The following is a 21,337-nucleotide window of genomic DNA, read 5'->3' as shown; positions in this document are numbered from 1 at the left end:
CAAACAAGTTAGTGAGCAGATTACAGCTGTTACCGTGCAATGTCGGGACAATAAAGTACATTTACGTGAGGATACTGAGGCTTGTGCTAAAAACAGTAATAAAGAAGTTGGCACTGTTGCACAGGAATTAAGTAGCACACGTGTAGGCACAACAGAATCACATAAAGACGAGATTATTGGAGTCACCGAACAATGTTCAGCGAACGAAACACAGGTACACGAAATTAATGCAATCACTGAACAATGCCCTAAAAACGCAGTACAGATTTGCGACGAAGTTAATTTAGAGTCAGTGGAAGTTTCACACACTGCGAATACGGAAGTCAATTATAAGAGTGAACGACAGAACAACCAAAATGTCGAAAGTGTTACAGTAACAGAGTTGAAAACTATTTCAGTCACCAATACGTCACAGAATCCGCCACGTTGCGAGCATTTGTCAGAGTCACACAGCGTGTATAATGTGAGCAATTTACAGCAACTACGCGACTTAAAATCCGAAAAGCCACGCGAATTAAAATCTGAAAAGCTACACAACTTAAAGTACGAAATGACACAGACGAGCGGATTCACACACAAGCCTGAGCATGTTATCAAATTCAGTGACGAGAGCGTTGATAATAAGCAATTTGTATTTGTGAGAAAATGTAAGGAATTTAATAATGGCAGAACACAGATACACAATTTGCACTGTATACGACAATTTATTTTTGTACTTTCACCGCTATTACCTGTAATGGAGAAACTAGCTTTGAACCTGAGGCGACAATTTGCTATTGTATTTTTAACAGCATTACCTATTATGCAGAAACTGGAATTAGCAAGAATACAGCGATTTACTTTTGGAATTTTACCGCTATTGCCTGTAACACAAAAGCTAAAATTTATTTGCAGTGCGTAAATGACCTCAGGGGATTCATTACGCTTTAATGAATATGTGCCGTAGCGAGCATAGGGCCCCGAGCTGTAGTAGTGCTGTTTCATCTTTAGTTTTCTGCACTGCTGCCTTTTCTTCTACTATCCTTTATATCTATCCAAACTGCTCTTTAACTATTGCTCTATCTAGAATTAAGAATATGTAATGAAAACCGGATATGACAAATCTTTACCGAATGTGACAATTTTAGTAGGCACTCCAGAACCACCGTAATTTTTAATAACCGATAAAATCGTAATCATCAGTATGTGTAAAATTAACAGCAAACGCATTTTTTTGGTAACAATAGACGTTTTCCACCACAATAGCATGAAAGTCAACCGCTTAGCATACCTAACCAACAATGCAGTCTACAAGGTCAACCAGGCTTTAATGTTTCGCCGCGTGCACGTATAGTCCCAGCCCCAACAAATAGTAACGCATGGCAGCAAAGAAATAACTACGTACAGACAACACACTATTTCAACTCGCATCGCTATGCGCCGTATAGAAATTACTATCATGACAGACGTAAAAATGATGAGCACAATTTTCAGCGTACATTTAATAACAGTCGATCTTATGAGCAGCAACAACATCAGCAACAACAAGTAATCATGAATGGAACAGACAATAGGTGTCATCCATAGCGTAACACGTCAGTAAAAAATAACAGAACAGTTCATATAGTGGATATGCCACAGCATCCTCCCGTAAATAACAGGACGAACGATAGAATTTAACCAGATACAGCACAGATTGCATACTACAGTAACGCAAACATTACTTTTGACACGCAAAATTTTGTTCACGAGAATGTTATTTGAAACATGCTTTATTGAATGCTCTACTTTTATCGCACCCAGATCTCACCAGAAATTTTTCCATTGCCACTGACAGCTCTAACACCGCTTTAGGTGTACATATTTTTCAGGAAATTGAAGAAGATGGTTCTACAGTAATTAAAAACATCGCATTTGCAAGTCGCATTTTGTCACCTGCTGAGCGAAATTACTCCGTTACAGAACTTGAAACATTATGTGTTGTATGGGCTTTTACGAGATTTAGGCACTTTCTTTATGGCAGACATACCACCGTTTACACAGACCACAGAGCGATACAATTTTTACTTTCAGCTAAATTCACTCACGACAGGTTAAGTAGATGGAAACTTTATTTACAAGAATTTAATTTTACAATAGTTCACATTCCCGGTACGCAAAATGTTATAGCAGACGCACTATCGCGTTCTCTCAGTAACAATCAGCAAGACGTAGCAACCAACTTCTGCAAAGCAAATTTCAGTGTCATGTACATTCAGCAGGTTGCATTTGAAAATTTTATTTCATCGTCATTACAGGACATAGCACAAGAACAAAACAAAGACAATGTGTGGAAAGAAATTAAACAGCTTTGGCAAGATAAGAATAATGTTACGGTTAGGAACCACTACACTGTACGCAATGACATTCTGTTTCGCCGCTCTCATCCTGACAGCAACATTTGGTTATTATGCATTCCTGACGAACTGGTTAACAAACTAATTTGGTACACTCATTTAAGTTACGCACATTACGGAGCACGAAAATGTTTTCTTATACTGAGACAGAACTGTTATTTTACCAACATGGAAAAACGTATACGACGAGTTTTAGCGTCTTGTAAAATTTGCCAGAAAGCTAAATCAGACACCATTTCACATATTCCTCCTGTATATCCCATTATACCTGTGAAATTAAGACACATGGCCGCAGTAGATATTTTTGGTCCGATTCCGAGAACTAACAGAGGTTTTTGCTACATTTTTGTCGCTGTTGAGCTCACTTCAAAATTTGTTACTTTCACTCCGTTACGCAAAGCTACTGCTAAAACTGTTTCGAAAGCATTTGTAAAACATTTTCTATTTCATGTAGGGCATGTAATGAAAGTAATTTCTGATAATGGATCTCAATTTCGTAGTAGTGTATGGACACGCATGTTACGAGCTAGAAACATTTCTCCGATCTATATATCCAAGTACCACGCTTCTTCGAACCCTTGTGAAAGATTAATGAAGGAAATTGGTAAGCTGTGCAGAATATACTGCCACAAAAGACATATTGATTGGGATACACACATACTCTCATTCCAAGATGTAATTAATTCCATTCCAAATGAATCCACTATGCTATCTCCGACTGTTATACTGAAAAACGTTGAACCACCGAACAAAATTAAAGAATTAATAGAATTCCCCAAAAATCGTCGCCTACGACACCACGAAATAATTGACATTGCGCTGAACAACATCAAACGTGCCGCAGAGCGCCGGAGAAGACAGCAAAAACAGGTTTGTACACGCCGCGACTTTCACGTTGGACAGAAGATATTAGTACGTACACACTATTTATCCAGCAAATTAAAAGGTAAGTGCAGTAAATTTGAACTTCTATACGCAGGTCCGTATCGGATTCGCAGCATCCCTCACCCCAATGTTGTACACGTCGAAACTTTGAGAACCAGAAAATCGAAAGGCAATCACCATATCTCAAACATTAAACCGTTTATTGAGTGAAACCACTGTATGATTCAACACACTATGATGCCATTTACTAATGCAATTAATTCACCTGACTAATTATTGATGATTATCGTATTTTTTTTTTTCTTGGCAAGTGCCCGGCAAGGTAAGGTGAGCAGGTCGCTTTTCTTGTCGTCACACATCAGACCGTGCATATTTTTCCAGATGAATTTACACATTTACGACTATTTCTGCAATTATATTTATGTGACTACTTATTGATGATTATCGTATTTTTTTTCTTGGCAAGTGCCCGGCAAGGTAAGGTTAGCAGGTCGCTTTTCTTGTCGTTACACATCAGACCGTGCACATCTTCCATTTTTTTGTGTATATGACTGTACTCCAGTTTTGTTTGTATGCACTATGAAATAGTTAAGATATAACACACACCAGTCGACTTTGACATTTTTTTTGCCTTATGACATCTCAACATCGTGACTGTTTCACATTTTTTTTGCTACTGCATTGTATTATTCTGTGTACATTTTTTCGCATCCGAACACTGTCAATGTCTTGGACATATTACGTTTTCTGTCATGTTATGCTGTATGGTTAATTGTGTCACCATAAACCAGTCATTATTTAGTGGGTATAGGATTTAAATGCAAGACATTAATCTTTGTTCATCAATTTCAGAAAGGAATGATGATTCTAAGAAATAAATTTAACATAAATGGGAATTTCACCTACGGAATAAACGAAAGGAGATGCAATAACTTTATGAGGAAGAGTAAAGGGATCAGGATTAACAAGCATTAACAAGACTATACTATACTCATCACAGAATAGCAGTCTTAACTAATTTTTTCTTTCAGAATACAAGGTGATTGATGCAGGCTGTCAGAGAGAACTACACATCTTAGTTTTAGTGATGAAATATGCTAGAGATAAGGAATAGTTATGTAATGAGTAATGAAGTGATTTTTTGCAGATGATAGTGAATACTGATGAATAATGATGAAGGAAATGGTATTATGAATAATGAAGTTTTTCTTTACAGGTGATGATAATGGTGAAGTTATGATGATATGGATAATGAAGTTTTTTTCTTTATGCCACGTAGTTATTTAAGTATTTGTTGCGGTTTGCTTTGACAGCAGGTGTTACATTGCATAGTAGGATGACGGAAAGTTTTGGAAAGGACAGCTATGGAACACATTTTATACACATTTCACTACTTGTTAATTCGAAGTTCACTACTTTTCAGCATAGTGTGCGTTTCTTCTTTCAGGTCAATAATCCGTTTTTGTATTTTTTCCAGGAGAAGTTTTTCATGACACTTACTAAACCTGTTACTTATTATACCTGTTCTAGTACTTGCATTTTTATATTTTTTACCCATTTGTGTTTATCATTTATAAATGTGATCACATGTACTGCCTTGTTACATAATCTTGCTACAGCTGACTCATGACGAATGACGTTACCTATCCTCATTTGCAGCAATAGGTCAAAAGCAAAAAGTATTATGCCTCAGCAATTAATTATCGATCCCAACGCAATGCATTGCTACCAAAAAAATGTATTACCAGTCCCACATAATGTCACTAGTTTATGATAATTCTGAATAATACTGATCAACTCTGAATAGCATGTCACTCGAGTAATGACCTCTTAATGAGACTATATTCAAAATAATGCTTTGTCACTAGCTAATAACTGCCACTGTTTATTGTAATGCCTGTGATTACTAATGATTTGACTGTAATTAACTGATTTTTAATAATGACTTTGTAATGATCTGAATAATACTGAATGATGAACTATGTTTTATTCTATTCAATACTTGATGGCCACTGAGTGCCAATAATTAATGTCAATCAACGAAATTGTTATTAATTATGCCATTAATTAACTCTTGTTTTCAATGTTCATACTTTGTAATTGGAAATAAATGTGACTGTTTCATAATGCTTTGTAATTAGGAAAAGACTAATGATTCTTAATAGATTGGAATGACACATAATTAATTAACTATGGTACTGTTTAATAATGCTTTGTAATTAATTAAGGCTACAAATGATTAATTAATTAACTGTAATTAGACAAATGATTAATTAACGACAAATGATTAATTAACTGTAATTATACAAATGATTAATTAACTGTAATTAGACAAATGATTAATTAACGACAAATGATTAATTAACTGTAATTAGACAAATGATTAATTAACGACAAATGATTAATTAACTGTAATTATACAAATGATTAATTAACTGTAATTAGACAAATGATTAATTAATGACAAATGATTAATTAACTGTAATTAGGAAAAGGTTAATGATTCTTAATTATACTCTGTAACTGAAAAGAATGCGATTATTTCATAATATTTTGTAACCAGGAAAAGAAGGCTACTGATTCTATGTAAAACAATTAATGAACATTTTTCTGTAATACTACATACTTGGTACAGAAATGTTCAATAACTGGGCTATGAATGCCACGAACTATCAATGAAGACTGTAATTGTCAATATTATGTGACTTGATGTCCTTCACCTCATAAGCTGACTACCCTGAATTACTGCAATGTCCATTTGTCCTGTTTATCCCAGTGATCATGGAGCACTATATTTGGTTTTGCACTAATTCTACGTTGGTGTGCCTTGTAAGAGTGTGGTGTTGACACGACATGCTGTCCACCACCATGAGCGATGAAGACATTATTATGGTCCCACTGTTTGGTGTACCTAATGTACTGCCAAAATGAAAACATGGAACATTACTACGACAGTTCAGTGTCTTGGCTACACTGATAAATTCTGATGGGAAAAGAACTTCAAGTTGTGTCACTTGGTGTTGTACTACTGTGGAAAGATATGGACTTTCAGAGCAGCTGTGTGCAATCTAAAGTGCTACAACCATGATGCAATCCTTCCCTTTCCTATCCTGATTCTTGTCTCATAAAGAAAAAATTTTTTTTGGTAACATCATTTATGTTCATAGGTTATACATTTTTCGATTCGCTAAACTCCAGTGTGAGTACACTTATGTCACTGGTCGACATGATGTTTGCCATTATGTTTATTTGTTGTGAAAATACTAAAGACATTTTTCAGTGCATGTGCACTTTGGACATGAATTTTTTTTGCCATTATGTTTATTTGTTGTGAAAATACTAAAGACATTTTTCAGTGCCTGTGCACTTTGTTATCTGTCAAATAATTTATATATACTTTTCTGATTTGCTACTATGTTTTGTACTCACATTTTGTCTTTGTCTGATATATTTTGTACTTAGTGCGTGTGCACAACATTTACTTTATGTACTACATCTAATTATTCTTGCCAGTCTGTTTATTTGTTCTGCATATGCTAAAGAATTTTTTCAGTGCCTGTGCACTTTATCTGTCAAAAAGTTTGTATATACTTTTTTCTGATTTGCTACTATGTTTAGTATTCACATTTTGTCCTTGTCTGATATATTTTGTACTTAGTGCGTGTGCACAACATTTAAATACTCTGTAAGTTGTAGAATTTTGTTAATTAAAGAAAAATTTTGCCACGCTTGGCAAGTCCAAATGACTCACCATCGCTGCCAAATTTTTGCCCCCCGAGTGGAGGGTTATGAAACACGTATGTAACGCAGCAGCGATGGCGAGGCATTGTAGCATCTGTGACCAGAGAGTATGCGCTTGACCGCGCGAGTGTTGCGAGCGGTTCTCAGTCAGTAGTAGTCTTTGCGAGTTAGTTGTCGCTATGCAGAGTAGCAGTCAGTCAGTCGTTGCGAGTCTGTAGCTCTGTCTAGTTGAGAGCAGTACTCAGTCTGTAGTCGTCATGCAGAGCGGTCGGTCAGTAGTAGCAGCCCAGTGCGGTTGTGTGATGTAGGCGGTCGGCAACAATGGTCAAGATGAGGAATAAGGTATACTGTTAATTAATATAATCATTAGATAATGAAAAATTTTATTTATTGTAATTATTCTCCAACAAGTCTCCCAATAATAATTTTTTATTTCAAAAGCATTTTCTCAAAAGTTTAATTTTTTTTGAACTAAAGATCTCGTTGCACTTCCCATTTCATTCCACTTCTTTTTGAAGAAAAATTTCACTAGAATTACAAAAAAAAAGGAGAATATTATTATTTGCAATGCAGTTCCTCCGAGCGGTGCGCAACAACAAGAGCAGATATGTGACATCCATTTATTCTGAGGTAAGACTTTAATTTTGATTGTTTTTACACAGGGCCAAAGACCGATATTTCGGTTTAATTGAATTTTCTTGTCACTGAATGGACTTTAATTTTTTTGAAGGATTTATATTTGAGTCAGATTGCGTATTTCACATTTTTGTTGCCATTGTCAGTACATTTCATTGTGGGCAGGTTACGCTTAGAGCAATGTCCATCAGCATTTCTAATTAGCATCGTCCTTTCTTTAAAATTTTTGTAGGGAGGTTACACTTGGCTCCCATTTCTATTAAGTATTGCTATATATATTTTCTTATATAAAAAAATACGGTGGGGAGGTTACACCATCTGTTAAAAACCCTCTTTCTCGGTGCAGGTAGACATATCATGCTGAAATTTACGTGACATATGAAGACCTACCGTCCCTTGAGTGTGTAAAAATTTGCAGCTTCAAAGTGAATGGGACGAGAAAGTAGGGCCATGTATATAGGGTGTTCCATTTAACTGATGGCCAGCTGCCCAGGGTATTGCAGGCTCACCACGGAAGCCGCGCCTGCCAGTCGAATGGATCCCACGGGAGGGCACTAGCCTCCCCCCCCCACCCCCACCACCCTGCCTTTTCTGGGTTTTTGCCTGACAGCCGTACAGACATACGCCCTTGTCGGTCACCAGTTTCATTCGAGCAGTGTAACAAGCATCACGAGTATAACAGTGAAGTTTGCGAATGCAACAATGGCAACAGTGAATTATTCAGTTCCACAACATGTGTTCATTTACGATTCGTGTGTGCATACAAAGTCTGCTCGTGCTGTTCAGAGATTGCTTGAACAGAAGTTGTTAGGTCTTCGAGTTCCGAGCCGTGATGCAGTTCGCAAAGTACGAGGTGCATTCAAGTTCTAACGCCTCCGATTTTTTTTCTTCAGACTGGAAAGAGATAGAAACATGTGCATTGTTTTAAAATGAGGCCGCGTTCATAGTCAATACGTCCCAGAGATGGCAGCACCATACGGCAGATGGAATTTTACCGCCAGCGGCGAGAATGAGAACGGTTTTAAATGCTTAAAATGGCGACGTTTTCCTTACTTGAACAGCGTGCAATCATTCGTTTTCTGAATTTGCATGGTGTGAAACCAACTGAAATTCATCAACAGTTGAAGCAGACATGTGGTGACGTAGTTACGGATGTGTCGAAAGTGCGTTCGTGGGTCGACAGTTTAATGAAGGCAGAACATCGTGTGACAACAAACCGAAACAACCTCGGGCTCGCACAAGCCGGTCTGACGACACGATCGAGAAAGTGGAGAGAATTGTTTTGGGGGATCGCCGAATGACTGTCGAACAGATCGACTCCAGAGTTGGCATTTCTGTGGGTTCTGTGCACACAATCCTGCATGACGACCTGAAAATGCGAAAAGTGTCATCCAGGTGGGTGCCACGAATGCTGACGGACGACCACACGGCTGCCCGTGTGGCACGTTGCCGAGCAATGTTGACGCGCAACGACAGCACGAATGAGACTTTCTTTTCGTCGGTTGTGACAATGGATGAGACGTGGATGCCATTTTTCAATCCAGAATCAAAGCGCCAGTCAGCTCAATGGAAGCACACAGATTCACCGCCACCAAAAATATTTCGGGTAACTGCCAGTGCTGAAAAAATGATGGTGTCCATGTTCTGGGACAGCGAGGGCGTAATCCTTACCCATTGCGTTCCAAAGGGCACTACGGTAACAGGTGCATCCTACGAAAATGTTTTGAAGAACAAATTCCTTCCTGCACTGCAACAAAAACGTCCGGGAAGGACTGCGTGTGTGCTGTTTCACCGAGACAACGCACCTGCACATCGAGCTAAAGTTACGCAACAGTTTCTTCGTGATAACAACTTTGAAGTGATTCCTCATGCTCCCTACTCACCTGACCTGGCTCCTAGTGACTTTTGGCTTTTTCCAACAATGAAAGACACTCTCTTTGGCCGCACATTCACCAGCCGTGCTGCTATTGCCTCAGCGATTTTCCAGTGGTCAAAACAGACTCATAAAAAACCCTTCGCCGCTGTCATGGAATCATAGCGTCAGCGTTGTGAAAAATGTGTACGTCTGCAGGGCGATTACGTCGAGAAGTAACGCCAGTTTCATCGATTTCGGGTGAGTAGTTAATTAGAAAAAAAGTCGGAGGCCTTAGAACTTGAATGCACCTCGTAGTTAGTAAATTTCGTCAAACGGGAAGTGTTCAAAAATGTTCAAATTTGTGTGAATTTCTAAGGGAACAAACTGCATAGGCCATCGATCCTTAGACATACACATTACTTAAACCAACTTATCCTAAGGACAAACACACACACCCATGCCCGAGGGAGGACTCGAACCTCTGGTGGGAGCGGCCATGCAGTCCGTGACATGACGCCTCAAACCGCATGGCCACTCCGCGCGGCAAACGGGAAGTGTTCTGAAGACACGAAGCGTAAACGACGATGTACAGTGCTCATTGAAGCTCGTCTCGATAACATTGCACACCACCGGGATAATTCCCTAAAAAGTGTCTTAGACATATTTTGAAGCAAACACAAATATTGTGTGTATAGAGAGGTGCTAGGCTGCTTGGTCTAAGGCCCTATAAGGTATCAGTAGTACAGGAACTTCGACCTGGTGATCCTGCGCACAGGGTTAAGTTTTTTCACCGGGTTTTAAAACGAGTGCATGACGATGAAATGGATCCTTACCTCATTGTGTTTTCAGACGAGGCTCAGTTCCGTTTACACAGGTACGTTAATTCATAAAACTGTCGACACAGGAGCTTGTGCTTCATGAGGAACACCTTCGTGATCAGAAAATAGGGGTGCGGTGCGCAGTTTATCACGGTACAGCCACGCCCGCCCCCCCCCCCCCCCCCCCAGATCTCATATGAAATGTTCGATACCACCTTTTTTGTATGCATCAGGATAGCTATCGGACAAGTCAATGCTTCCTAAGGCCTTGTATGCGTGTCTTTATATGTATGATTCTGTCCTATTTGATAAAAGACATGATATTCATTGCAAAGGAATGTGGAATGTTCTAGAAAGACGTGCGTTGTCGTAATTATTGGTGGATTGTTGTCATTGATAAAATTATGTACATACACTAAATTAAGTAACTAATCACGAAACTGAAGTAATAAGTCCTTAGCAATAAATAACACGAGACTGCAGGGATGTTAGCATGAAAAATCAATGCTTCTAATTAGCAAAATGGTAATCTAAAAATCCAGTAACAGAAGACCTCCCTATCTTGTGAAACAGCTTAAAAGTTGTTACCAAGCGATGTGTTTTCATTTGTTATTTATTTTTATGTCTTCTTCTGTAATTAATATTCTTTGTAATTAGATTTCTAATTAACTGTCTAATTGTTTACATCTCCCACTTTTCCAATTTCCTGAATTTGAGGGCTTATTTGTGCATTTTATGTATGTAATCGGATAAAGCACGAGCTCTGTACTACCAAATCGAAACTGTAACTAATTACGTACCGTAACTAAAATAATATGAGAGACATTACTCTAATTAAAGTTCAGAATGATTTTCTTATGGAAAACTAAAGATATTACTATAAAATATTGACACAGAATATTGAATTTTATACCTCATTCGGCTGTGTCATCAGTATCTTTACATTTTGCAAATTTTAATTGTAACATCAAAATTGTACAAAATTAATAATGGATTATTTTGGAAGCTATTGTTAAAATTCTATATAAAGCGATGCTGCAATGCTGCAAGTCGGTCAGTTCTCAAGTTACTTTTCGAAGTCAAAGAGGTCAGTTAAGTCTGTCCGTGTTTTGTTTATATGACGAGTGTGCAGTTCTGATGTCATTAATGTGTACAAATTTTGTGAATCATGAAAATTTTGCATTAATTCATCAATGCACCAGGCAGAAGAAACTTAAGTAGCATTTAACATGAATCGTTACAAGTTACTGGTGACAGAGTAACAGGCGCATTTTCTTTTTAATGACACAGTTACAGGTGAAATATATGTGCAAAATATTTTGTGACAGGTTTTTAATGAACTGAGTGAAAGAGAACGAGGTTCAGCGTAATGAGATTTTCACTCTGCTGCGGATTGTGCGCTGATATGAAACTTCCTGGCAGATTAAAACTGTGTGCCAGGCCGAGACACGAACTCGGGACCTTTGCCTTTTGCGGGCAAGTGCTCTACCAACTGAGCTACCCAAGCACGACTCACGTCCCATCGTCACAGCTTTACTTCTGCCAGTACCTCGTCTCCTACCTTCCAAACTTTACAGAAGGTCTCCTGCGAACCTTGCAGAACTAGCACTGCTGAAAGAAAGGATATTGCTGAGAAATGGCTTAGCCACAGCCTGGGGGATGTTTCCAGAATGAGATTTTCCCTCTGCAGCGGATTGTGCGCTGACATGAAACTTCCTGGCAGATTAAAACTGTCAGCCGGACCGAGACTCGAACTCGGGACCTTTGCCTTTTGCGGGCAAGCGCTCTACCATCTGAGCTACCGAAGCATGACTCACGCCCCGTCCTCGCAGCTTTACATCTGCCAGTACCTCGGCTCCTACCTTCCAAACTGTGAGCTGTGAGGATGGATCGTGAGTCGTGCTCGGGTAGCTCAGTTGGTAGAGCGCTCGCCCGCAAAAGCCAAAGGTCCCGAGTTCGAGCCTCGGTCCGACACACAGTTGTAATCTGCCAGGAAGTTTCGAGGTTCAGCATTTTTGTCAACAGGATTCAGCAACAGCTCAAACAGCGTACGCTCCATGAGTAAACACTTCCGGGCTAAGTTGCCGTGGTCGATCCGTAAAACTTCTTCTCCCTGACGTTTCGTTCTCAACTACGGAGAACATCTTCCGAGGTGAGTCGACGACCAAACTTCCTCGGAAGATGTTCTCCGTAGTTGAGAACGAAACGTCAGGGAGAAGAAGTTCTACAGATCGACCACGGCAACTTAGCCCGGAAGTGTTTACTGATGAAGACGCCGGCCGTGAAAGCCTACATAAGTGTATGTTCCTTTGCACGCAGTTGACGATGTGTTCGATGAAGGAGTGATTAATAACGATATCAGGCCCGCTAGAAGTCCTGATTTAACTCTGTACCATTTTTATTTGTGGGGTACACTGAAGGACAAAGTCTACACAATAAACCCCCACACGATAGAGGAACTCAAGAACAACATCCGTGAATCGATTAATTCAGTATCTCACAGAGAATTACATCGTGCGATTAATAATTTGTTGAACAAATGTCAGAAATGCGTGGAAAATAATAGTAGGTAGTTCCAGCGTCTGCTTGCGTGACATGGGTGAGTACACAGTTTATTTGCTTATATTTTAAATGTAGTCATGTCGTGCTGCAGCAGAAGATGGGCGACGTGGCGTCTCGCCGCCCAGCAACGGAACGCTCGCTGCCAGCCACCTACTGCGCCGTACAGGCGGCCATCAGGTAAATGGAACATCCTGTACATTGCATATTTTGATACTCACACTCATAAAAAGCTATAGACCTAAAATTACACTACTGGCCATTAAAATTGCTACACCACGAAGATGACGTGCTACAGACGCGAAATTTAACCGACAGGACGGAAGAAGATGCTGTGATACGCAAAGGATTACCTTTTCGGAGCATTCACACATGGTTGGCGCCGGCGGCGACACCTACAACGTGCGGACACGAGGAAAGTTTCCAACCGATTTCTCAAACACAAACGGCAGTTGACCGGCGTTGCCTGGTGAAACGTTGTTGTGATGCCTCGTGTAAGGAGGAGAAATGCGTACCATCACGTTTCCGACTTTGATAAACGTCAGATTGTAGCCTATCGCGATTGCGGTTTATCGTATCGTGACATTGCTGCTCGCGTTGGTCGAGATCCCATGACTGTTAGCAGAATACTGAATCAGTGGGTTCAGGAGGGTAATACGGGACGCCGTGCTGGATCCCAACGGCCTCGTATCACTAGCAGTCGAGATGACAAGCATCTTATCCGCAGGGCTGTAACGGATCGTGCAGCCACGTCTCGATCCCTGAGTCGACAGATGGCGACGTTTGCAAGACAACAACCATCTGCACGAACAGTTCGACGACGTTTGCAGCAGCACAGACTATCAGCTCGGAGACCGTGGCTGCGGTTACCCTTGACGCTGCATTACAGACAGGAGCGCCTGCGATGGTGTATTCGACGACGAACCTGGGTGTACGAATGGCAAACCGTCATTTTTTCGGATGAATCCAGGTTCTGCCTACAGCATCATGATGGTCGCATCCGTGTTTGGCGACATCGCAGTGAACGCACATTGGAAGCGTGTATTCGTCATCGCCATACTGGCGTATCACCCGGCGTGATGGTATGGCGTGCCTTTGGTTACATGTCTCTGTCACCTCCTATTCGCATTGACGGCACTTTGAACAGTGGACGTTAAATTTCAGATGCGTTACGACCCGTGGCTCTACCCTTCATTCGATCCATGCAAAACCCTACATTTCAGTAGGATAATACACTACCGCATGTTGCAGGACCTGTACGGGCCTTTCTAGATACAGAAAATGTTCTACTGCTGCCTTGTTCAGCACATTCTCCAGATCTCTCACCAATTGAAAACGTCTGGTCAATTGTGGCCGAGCAACTGGCTCGTCACAATATGCCAGTCACTACTCTTGATGAATTGTGGTATTGTGTTGAAGCTGCATGGGCAGCTGTACCTGTACACGCCATCAGAGATCTGTTTGACTCAATGCTCAGACGTATTAAAGCCGTTGTTACGGCCAGAGGTGGTTGTTCTGGGTACTGATTTCTCAGGATCTATGCACCCAAATTGCGTGAACATGTAATCACATGTCAGTCGTAGTATAATATATTTGTCCAATGAACACCCATTTATTATCTGCATTACTTCTTGGTGTTGCAATTTTAATGGGTGCTAGTGTATTTCAGTGTGTGTGTGTGTGTGTGTGTGTGTGTGTGTGTGTGTGTGTGTGGGGACGCAGCTGTGAGTACCCCAGCTGGTGGATGAGGGTGTGAATGCTGCCAGCAGAGAATTTGACTCTGGTCTGTCAATCAACTCGAATGAGAGTGTTGCAATTTTAATGGGTGCTAGTGTATTTCTGAGTGTGTGTGTGTGTGTGGGGGGGGGGGGGGGGGACGCAGCTGTGAGTACCCCAGCTGGTGGATGAGGGTGTGAGTGCTGCCAGCAGAGAATTTGACTCTGGTCTGTCAATCAACTCGAATGAGAGTGTCCGCACGTTCCACCATTGAATAGTCACAGCTGTGTGTTGCTGGCCGGCCGGCACGCAGGAGATGCGACAGGTTTGCGCGACCTTGTCGCGTTGATGACACACACCTCGCCCTATGACTCATCGTGCTTTTGTTCACAGCGTGGTTTCCATAGGCATTCTTCAATGCCCATAAATATTTGCGAAGGTGTATTTTCTGGCAAAAGAAAATCAGTGACAGCTCTGTGCTTGGAACGCACTTCTGTTACACATACCATTCTGAAGGCTACATATAGTGTGGCTACTTATTTCATCTTCATGAAACTATAGGGGCTGAAGGGTAAGTAATCCACAATGTCCTACAACAAAATTTTGCTTTTTTTTAACCGAAATTTGTCGAGAAAAAAGGTATGTGTTGCATCACATATTGAAAGCCCCTCGCATGTATCATGTTCCACGCCACTCACAATAACACTTGCATCGTGTGAAAAACAGAAAGCTTTTTGAGTGATTTTCAATGTTTGGTAGCAGGTCAGTGTTAAAGCAGAGAGGACAAGAAATAAATCACCCATAGGAGATGTCACACTACCACCGCCTAACAAAGACTCTAAAATCGATAATGGACTGAATTCATCGAGGATTGGAGTCCACAAGTTTGTCCAGGGATGTTGAACAGACGTGAAGAGATTCAGTGATGATTATGTCACATACAGGTACTGATGCTGATTGCCCGCTGTTCCAAATAGTCCCAGACAATGACTAGAGGATTCAGATCGGGTGGTTTGGGAGGCTAGTTGGCGTGCGATAGGTCCGACAAACCGACAGCGTATCCGTGCAGCCCTGTCATCACGGCTGTTGTCGTCTTGGAAAAGTAGAGCGTCTACGGCACACTCAGCATGGAGGTGTAGAAGGAAGGGCAATGTTTCGTCACGCAGAATGTTGAAATAAACAGCGACGTTAACGTTCACAGTAACCATAGCGAATGGGCCCGGATCATGGGACTAAAAATATCCCCAAAACGGCCCAGAGCCCCTTGTGATCTGAACTACAGCTTCCACACGAAGCCGGTTGGACTACTAACTGGGCCGGCCGCGGTGGTCTAGCGGTTCTAGGCGCTCAGTCCGGAGCCACGCGAACGCTACGGTCGCAGGTTCGAATGCTGCCTCGGGCATGGATGTGTGTGATGTCCTTAGGTTAGTTAGGTTTAAGTAGTTCTAAGTTCTAGGGAACTGATGACCATAGATGTTAAGTCCCACAGTGCTCAGAGCCCTTTGAACTACTAACTGGGTAGTCGCTTCGACTCGACACCTTGCGTCATTTGAGGAGAGGCGAGATGGTGACTCGCTGGACCAAACTACACCTCTCCAGTGAGTCACTGTTCAGGTTCTGTGTTGTTTGGACCTTTGTACATTTGCAGTTTGTTGTGTTTCAGAATATTCCTTGGAACACAGACGCCTTATCCCCCATAATGTGAAATGAGAGATTTGAAAATGATCCTGTAACGCCGGAAATGCACATCCTCCTATTTCCATCTATTCCAAAAAAATGACTCCGAGCGCTATGGGACTTAACTTCTGAGGTCATCAGTCCCCTAGAACTCAGAACTACTTAAACCTAACCAACCTCAGGACATCACACACATCCATGCCTGAGGCAGGATTCGAACCTGCGGTCGTGCGGTTCCAGACTGTAGCGCCTAGAACCGCTCGGCCACTTCAGCCGGCTTTCCATCTATTGTTCTATAAATGTATTCCTTATTTTGTTACCTGAAGATATGACATTTCTGCGTCTTTATATACTGTAATTGTTTTACAATTTGTATATATATATATATATATATATATATATATATATATATGCATTTATGTCGATGTGTAATTGGTTTGTTTTGTAAATATTATTTGTATTTTTACGCTGGGCCTTGCCTAGGGAAAACTATGTTATCAAACGATTACATCGATAAGTCGTGTGGAGAACCAAAGTGTTTAGGATCTTTGGTAGTATTAACCCTGCCGCTTGCAGCACGGGCAGAGCAGAGTCTGGCTGGAGTAGGACGGTGGAGCAGGTGTGTTGAGTGACGCTCCCGCGAGATGCCGCGCTTTCAGGGGTTTGGCAGCATGCCACTACGCGCGACTTACTATGATAGTTTCTGACATGGTGTCGCGGACGGGAAGCATTAGCTGGCGCACATCAAGAGCCCGTTTCGCCTGGTGACCGTGTCGAGAAGAAGGCGCCCCAACATCCAGCTTCTGCAACAGCGACGGCCGACAATAACTGATTGTCGCCACGTCCTCGATCGACGACTACAAACCTTCGCCACGCGGGATTAGCTGAGCGGTCTTAGGCGCCACAGTCATGGACTGTGTGGCTGGTCCCGGCGGAGGTTCGAGTCCTCCCTCGGGCGTGGGTGTGTGTGTTTGTCCTTAGGATAATTTAGTCTAAGTACTGTGTAAGCTTAGGGACTGATGACCTTAGCAGTTAAATCCCATAAGATTTCACACACATTCGAACATCAAAGCTTCAGTCAACCAACAAGGAAGACTGAAAGCACGTGAAAGTTTTAGAACTGTATGGCAAACCTCAGCTTTTCAAACTGTTCCATTTCCATCATTCAAATTCAGCAACTTAGCATGAATCTTTGTTGCTCATTGTCCCAAGTGCACTACCAAGCAGGGTCCCTTCCTTTTCCGAAATGAAGTAGAGTGTCATTGAAATTCAAATGCCAGCATTAAAGGAATATCATTCCATTTCACTGCTTTAATTCCAAAGTTCAGTTAAAGTATTCGTACCTGGCTACAATAACCAAACAGAACTATATTTATATTACACAAGCACAAATTAAGAGTGCAAGTTTTGTTACCATACTTTAGCTTACCTGTAACTGCAGCTCAGCTTGGTATGTACTAAATTTCACCATTGTTAATTGTTCAAAACCATTTAATTCAAGCTCAGTTAAATCTCTTGTTTCCAAATTGCGTAGATTCAAGTTGCTTTTTAGATGATTGTTGAGGTAGCCCAAGACTAACCTTATTTTATTTTATTTCGTAGTGCTTCAGAAACAAAGTTCACTATTAATTTGTGTCACTAAATTAACTTTCAACTTTCTGGTTTTATTAATTCTTTTCCTAAATTAAGTCAGAGCGTAGCGAAATTTATTCCTTCTGACAAACATTGAGTTTTCACACAATACGTGTCAACCTTCAGTTGCCACGCCTCTAGTGCTAATTATATGTGCATTAACCTTTCTTTTTCTGTTATTATAGTAGTTGTCCATAGGACTGGCGACCGTAATTTTCCCCAAATCTCAAATATCTAATTAACGCCAGTTAATTGTTAATGTAACGACCACACATTTACTTTCTTTATTAACTTTAAACTTTTTCAAAATTAATTTCCACCAATTTCATTTGCATTTTTCCTTTCATTTAGATGTAACCCTTGCTTCCTCTTTACTGACAAATTAACTTCGGTGACGATTGCTTTTCCCAAATTTCCTTTATGTGGTGTGCGTACTGTAAGACCTTCGGTACAGACACCATCAGATTATTTGACTTGTCGCTCTAACGAAGTAGGCGAGTGTCAGCAATACGTCTCGTGGTCTTATCATGGCGTGTTTATCTTCTGCCGTTAGGTCAGATGATAGAAATGCCACTTACACGCTTAGAGTAGCAGATTGACGGTGACCAACTTTAAACAAAACTTGATTAATTTTCACACACATTTATTAAAATACTAACAATCATAAAATTACTTAACTTGATTCTGGATGCTATTTACAATTGACAATCCAAAGTTCCTTTGGTCTTGATACGTTAATCTTATTCTCACATATCTCTGATACTTGACAAAGTGTCTATACATTTCTCTTCATGGCTATGTACAGGAATATGGTAATCTTATTAGGCGCAGACTGAAACTTGACTACAGGCTAATGCAGACTGACTAATCAGAGGTCTGTACACTCGTTGTAATACCTCGAGCGTTCAGGTATCACCGTGCGAATGTGATCTGCGAGGAGAAAAGGTTCTACGTTTGCAGCAATCTCATTGGCTGCGTGAAATATTAGTACGCGGATCAGCGGAAGCAGAATTTGGTCCGTCTCTAAGGCAGCGCCATCTCGTAGTGCGGAGATGGACGAGCGCTGCGGCTGCGCTGTCGTGCGTAGCGGGGCGCGCTCTAGTGGGAAAGTTGTGTACGCGCTGACTACGAGGAACTCTGTACACAACACTTTAGGTACACGTGGTTTAATTTTTCACTGTCATTAAGGTCGATAGGTCAGGGGGAGGTTACAATCCAATCTCGAAACTCATTTCTCATCCAAACCGAATATTTCCAGACTAACAAGGGAACCTCCCGATCGCACACCCCTCAGATTCAGTTATAAGTTGGCACAGTGGATAGGCCTTGAAAAACTGAACACAGATCAATCGAAAAACAGGAAGAAGTTGTGTGGAACTATGGAAAAAATAAGCAAAATATACAAACTGAGTAATCCATGTACAAGATAAGCAACATCAAGAACAATATGAGCCTAGGAGCGCCGTTGTCCCGTGGTTAGCGTGAGTAGTTGCGGAGCAAAATATCCTTGGTTCAAGTCTTCCCTTGAGCGAAGAGTTTGATTTTTTATTTTCAGTTTACGTGATAAACTCTTACGTTTTCATCACTTTTTTGGGAGTGATTATCACATCCACAAGAAAACCTATATCGGGCAAGGTAGAAGAATCTTTTTACCCATTCGCCAAGTATACAAGTTAGGAGGGTCGACAACATATTCCTGTCATGTGACGCACATGCCGTCGCCAGTGTGGTGTAGAATATATCAGACGTGTTTTCCTGTGGAGGAATCGGTTGACCTATGACCTTGCGATGAAATGTTTTCGGTTCCCATTCGAGAGGCACGTCCTTTCGTCTACTAATCGGACGGTTTTGCGGTGCGGTCGCAAAATACAGACACTGAACTTACTACAGTGAACAGAGACGTCAATGAACGAACGGACACATCATAACGTTGCGAAAATAAAGAAAGTAAAATTTTCATCTGAGGGAAGACTTGAACCTAGGAGCTCTCGTTGCACAGCTGCTCACGCTAACCACGGCACTCCTGAGCTCAGATTGTGCTTGATGTTGCCTATCTTGCATATGGACTACTCAATTTGTATATTTTTCTTATTGTTTTCATAGTTCCACACAACTTCTTCCTTTTTTCTCGATTGATCTGTGTTGAGTTTTTCAAGGCCTATCCACTGTGCCAACTTATAACTAAATCTGAGGGGGGTGCGATGGGGATGTTCCCTTGTAAGTCCGCTCACAACCCGTAGAAACCAGTAATAGAAATTGTGAAACAGATTTAATAAAAAAAAAAAAGAAGCAACGGACCTAGAACAGTACCCTGTGGCACTTCCCACTTCCATGTACCAGTATAAATTCAAATTTACTCCCTCTTTGTTAACACTGAAGAGGACACACCTGCTTTCCACCCTCGAGATATGAAGCTCCAGAGCGGTAAGCACGGGAGCACGGGACGCGGGCGCTGACTATGGTACTCACCAGAGAAGATGGAGGCGATGGCGGCTATGATGAAGGAGAAGATGACCCCGGGCCCGGCCACGGACTTGGCGACCATGCCGGCCACCAGGTACATGCCGGTGCCCACGCAGGACCCCACTCCCAGGGAGGTCAGGTCCAGCGTCGTCAGGCACTTCTGCAACCAGCAACAGGCGGCGCCATTAGTCTCTCCACGTGTTTGTTCACAGGCGTGGTGCAATTTCTGCTCGCTAAAACTATTAAAAAGTCCACCGTAGGCTCTAAAATTTTTTATTCGTGAACTGGAACAGAGGAAGACTGCATCGTAGTTCCTTATCCAGAGTGCCGCACAGATGACGAAATCGTAATCGAAATAGATGACAGAAGGATAGAAAACAATTAAAACCGCACAAAAGAGGAAAGGCCGCTGGACCTGATGGGATACCAGTTCGATTTTACACAGAGTACGCGAAGGAACTTGCCCCCCTTCTGGCAGCGGTGTACCGTCGGTCTCTAGAGGAGTGTAGCGTTCCAAAGGATTGGAAAAGGGCACAGGTCATCCCCGTTTTCAAGAAGGGGCGTCGAACAGATGTGCAGAACTATAGACCTATATCTCCAACGTCGATCAGTTGTACAATTTTGGAACACGTATTATGTTGGAGTATAATGACTTTTCTGGAGACTAGAAATCGACGCTGTAGGAATCAGCATGGGTTTCGAAATAGACAATCGTGTGAAACCCAGCTCCCGCTATTCGTCCACGAGACTCAAGAGGGCCATAGACACGGGTTCTCAGGTAGATGCCGTGTTTCTTGACTTCCGCAAGGCGTTCGATACAGTTCACCACAGTCGTTTAATGAACAAAGGAAGAGCATATGGACTATCAGACCAATTGTGTGATTGGATTGAAGAGTTCCTAGATAACAGAACGCAGCATGTCATTTTCAATGGAGAGAAGTCTTCCGAAGTAAGAGTGATTTCAGGTGTGCCGCAGAGGA

General features: G+C 41.5%; 1 protein-coding gene across 1 annotated transcript in view; it reads right to left on the bottom strand.

Moving 5' to 3' along the window:
• Positions 1–21,337, bottom strand: part of LOC124720151 (probable cationic amino acid transporter) — a 444,710-nt gene that overhangs the window by 314,240 nt on the left and 109,133 nt on the right. Inside the window, exon 2 of the mRNA XM_047245457.1 lies at positions 20,364–20,517. Within this exon, the coding sequence (XP_047101413.1) occupies positions 20,364–20,457 (94 nt within the window). The 5' untranslated portion in view covers positions 20,458–20,517. The remainder of the gene's footprint in view (positions 1–20,363; positions 20,518–21,337) is intronic.

The sequence above is a fragment of the Schistocerca piceifrons genome, chromosome 11 (assembly GCF_021461385.2).
Source record: "Schistocerca piceifrons isolate TAMUIC-IGC-003096 chromosome 11, iqSchPice1.1, whole genome shotgun sequence".
NCBI classification, from domain to species: domain Eukaryota; kingdom Metazoa; phylum Arthropoda; class Insecta; order Orthoptera; family Acrididae; genus Schistocerca; species Schistocerca piceifrons.
The sequence above is the reverse complement of the archived record's forward strand: the minus strand, read 5'-3'. Positions and strand labels throughout refer to the sequence as shown.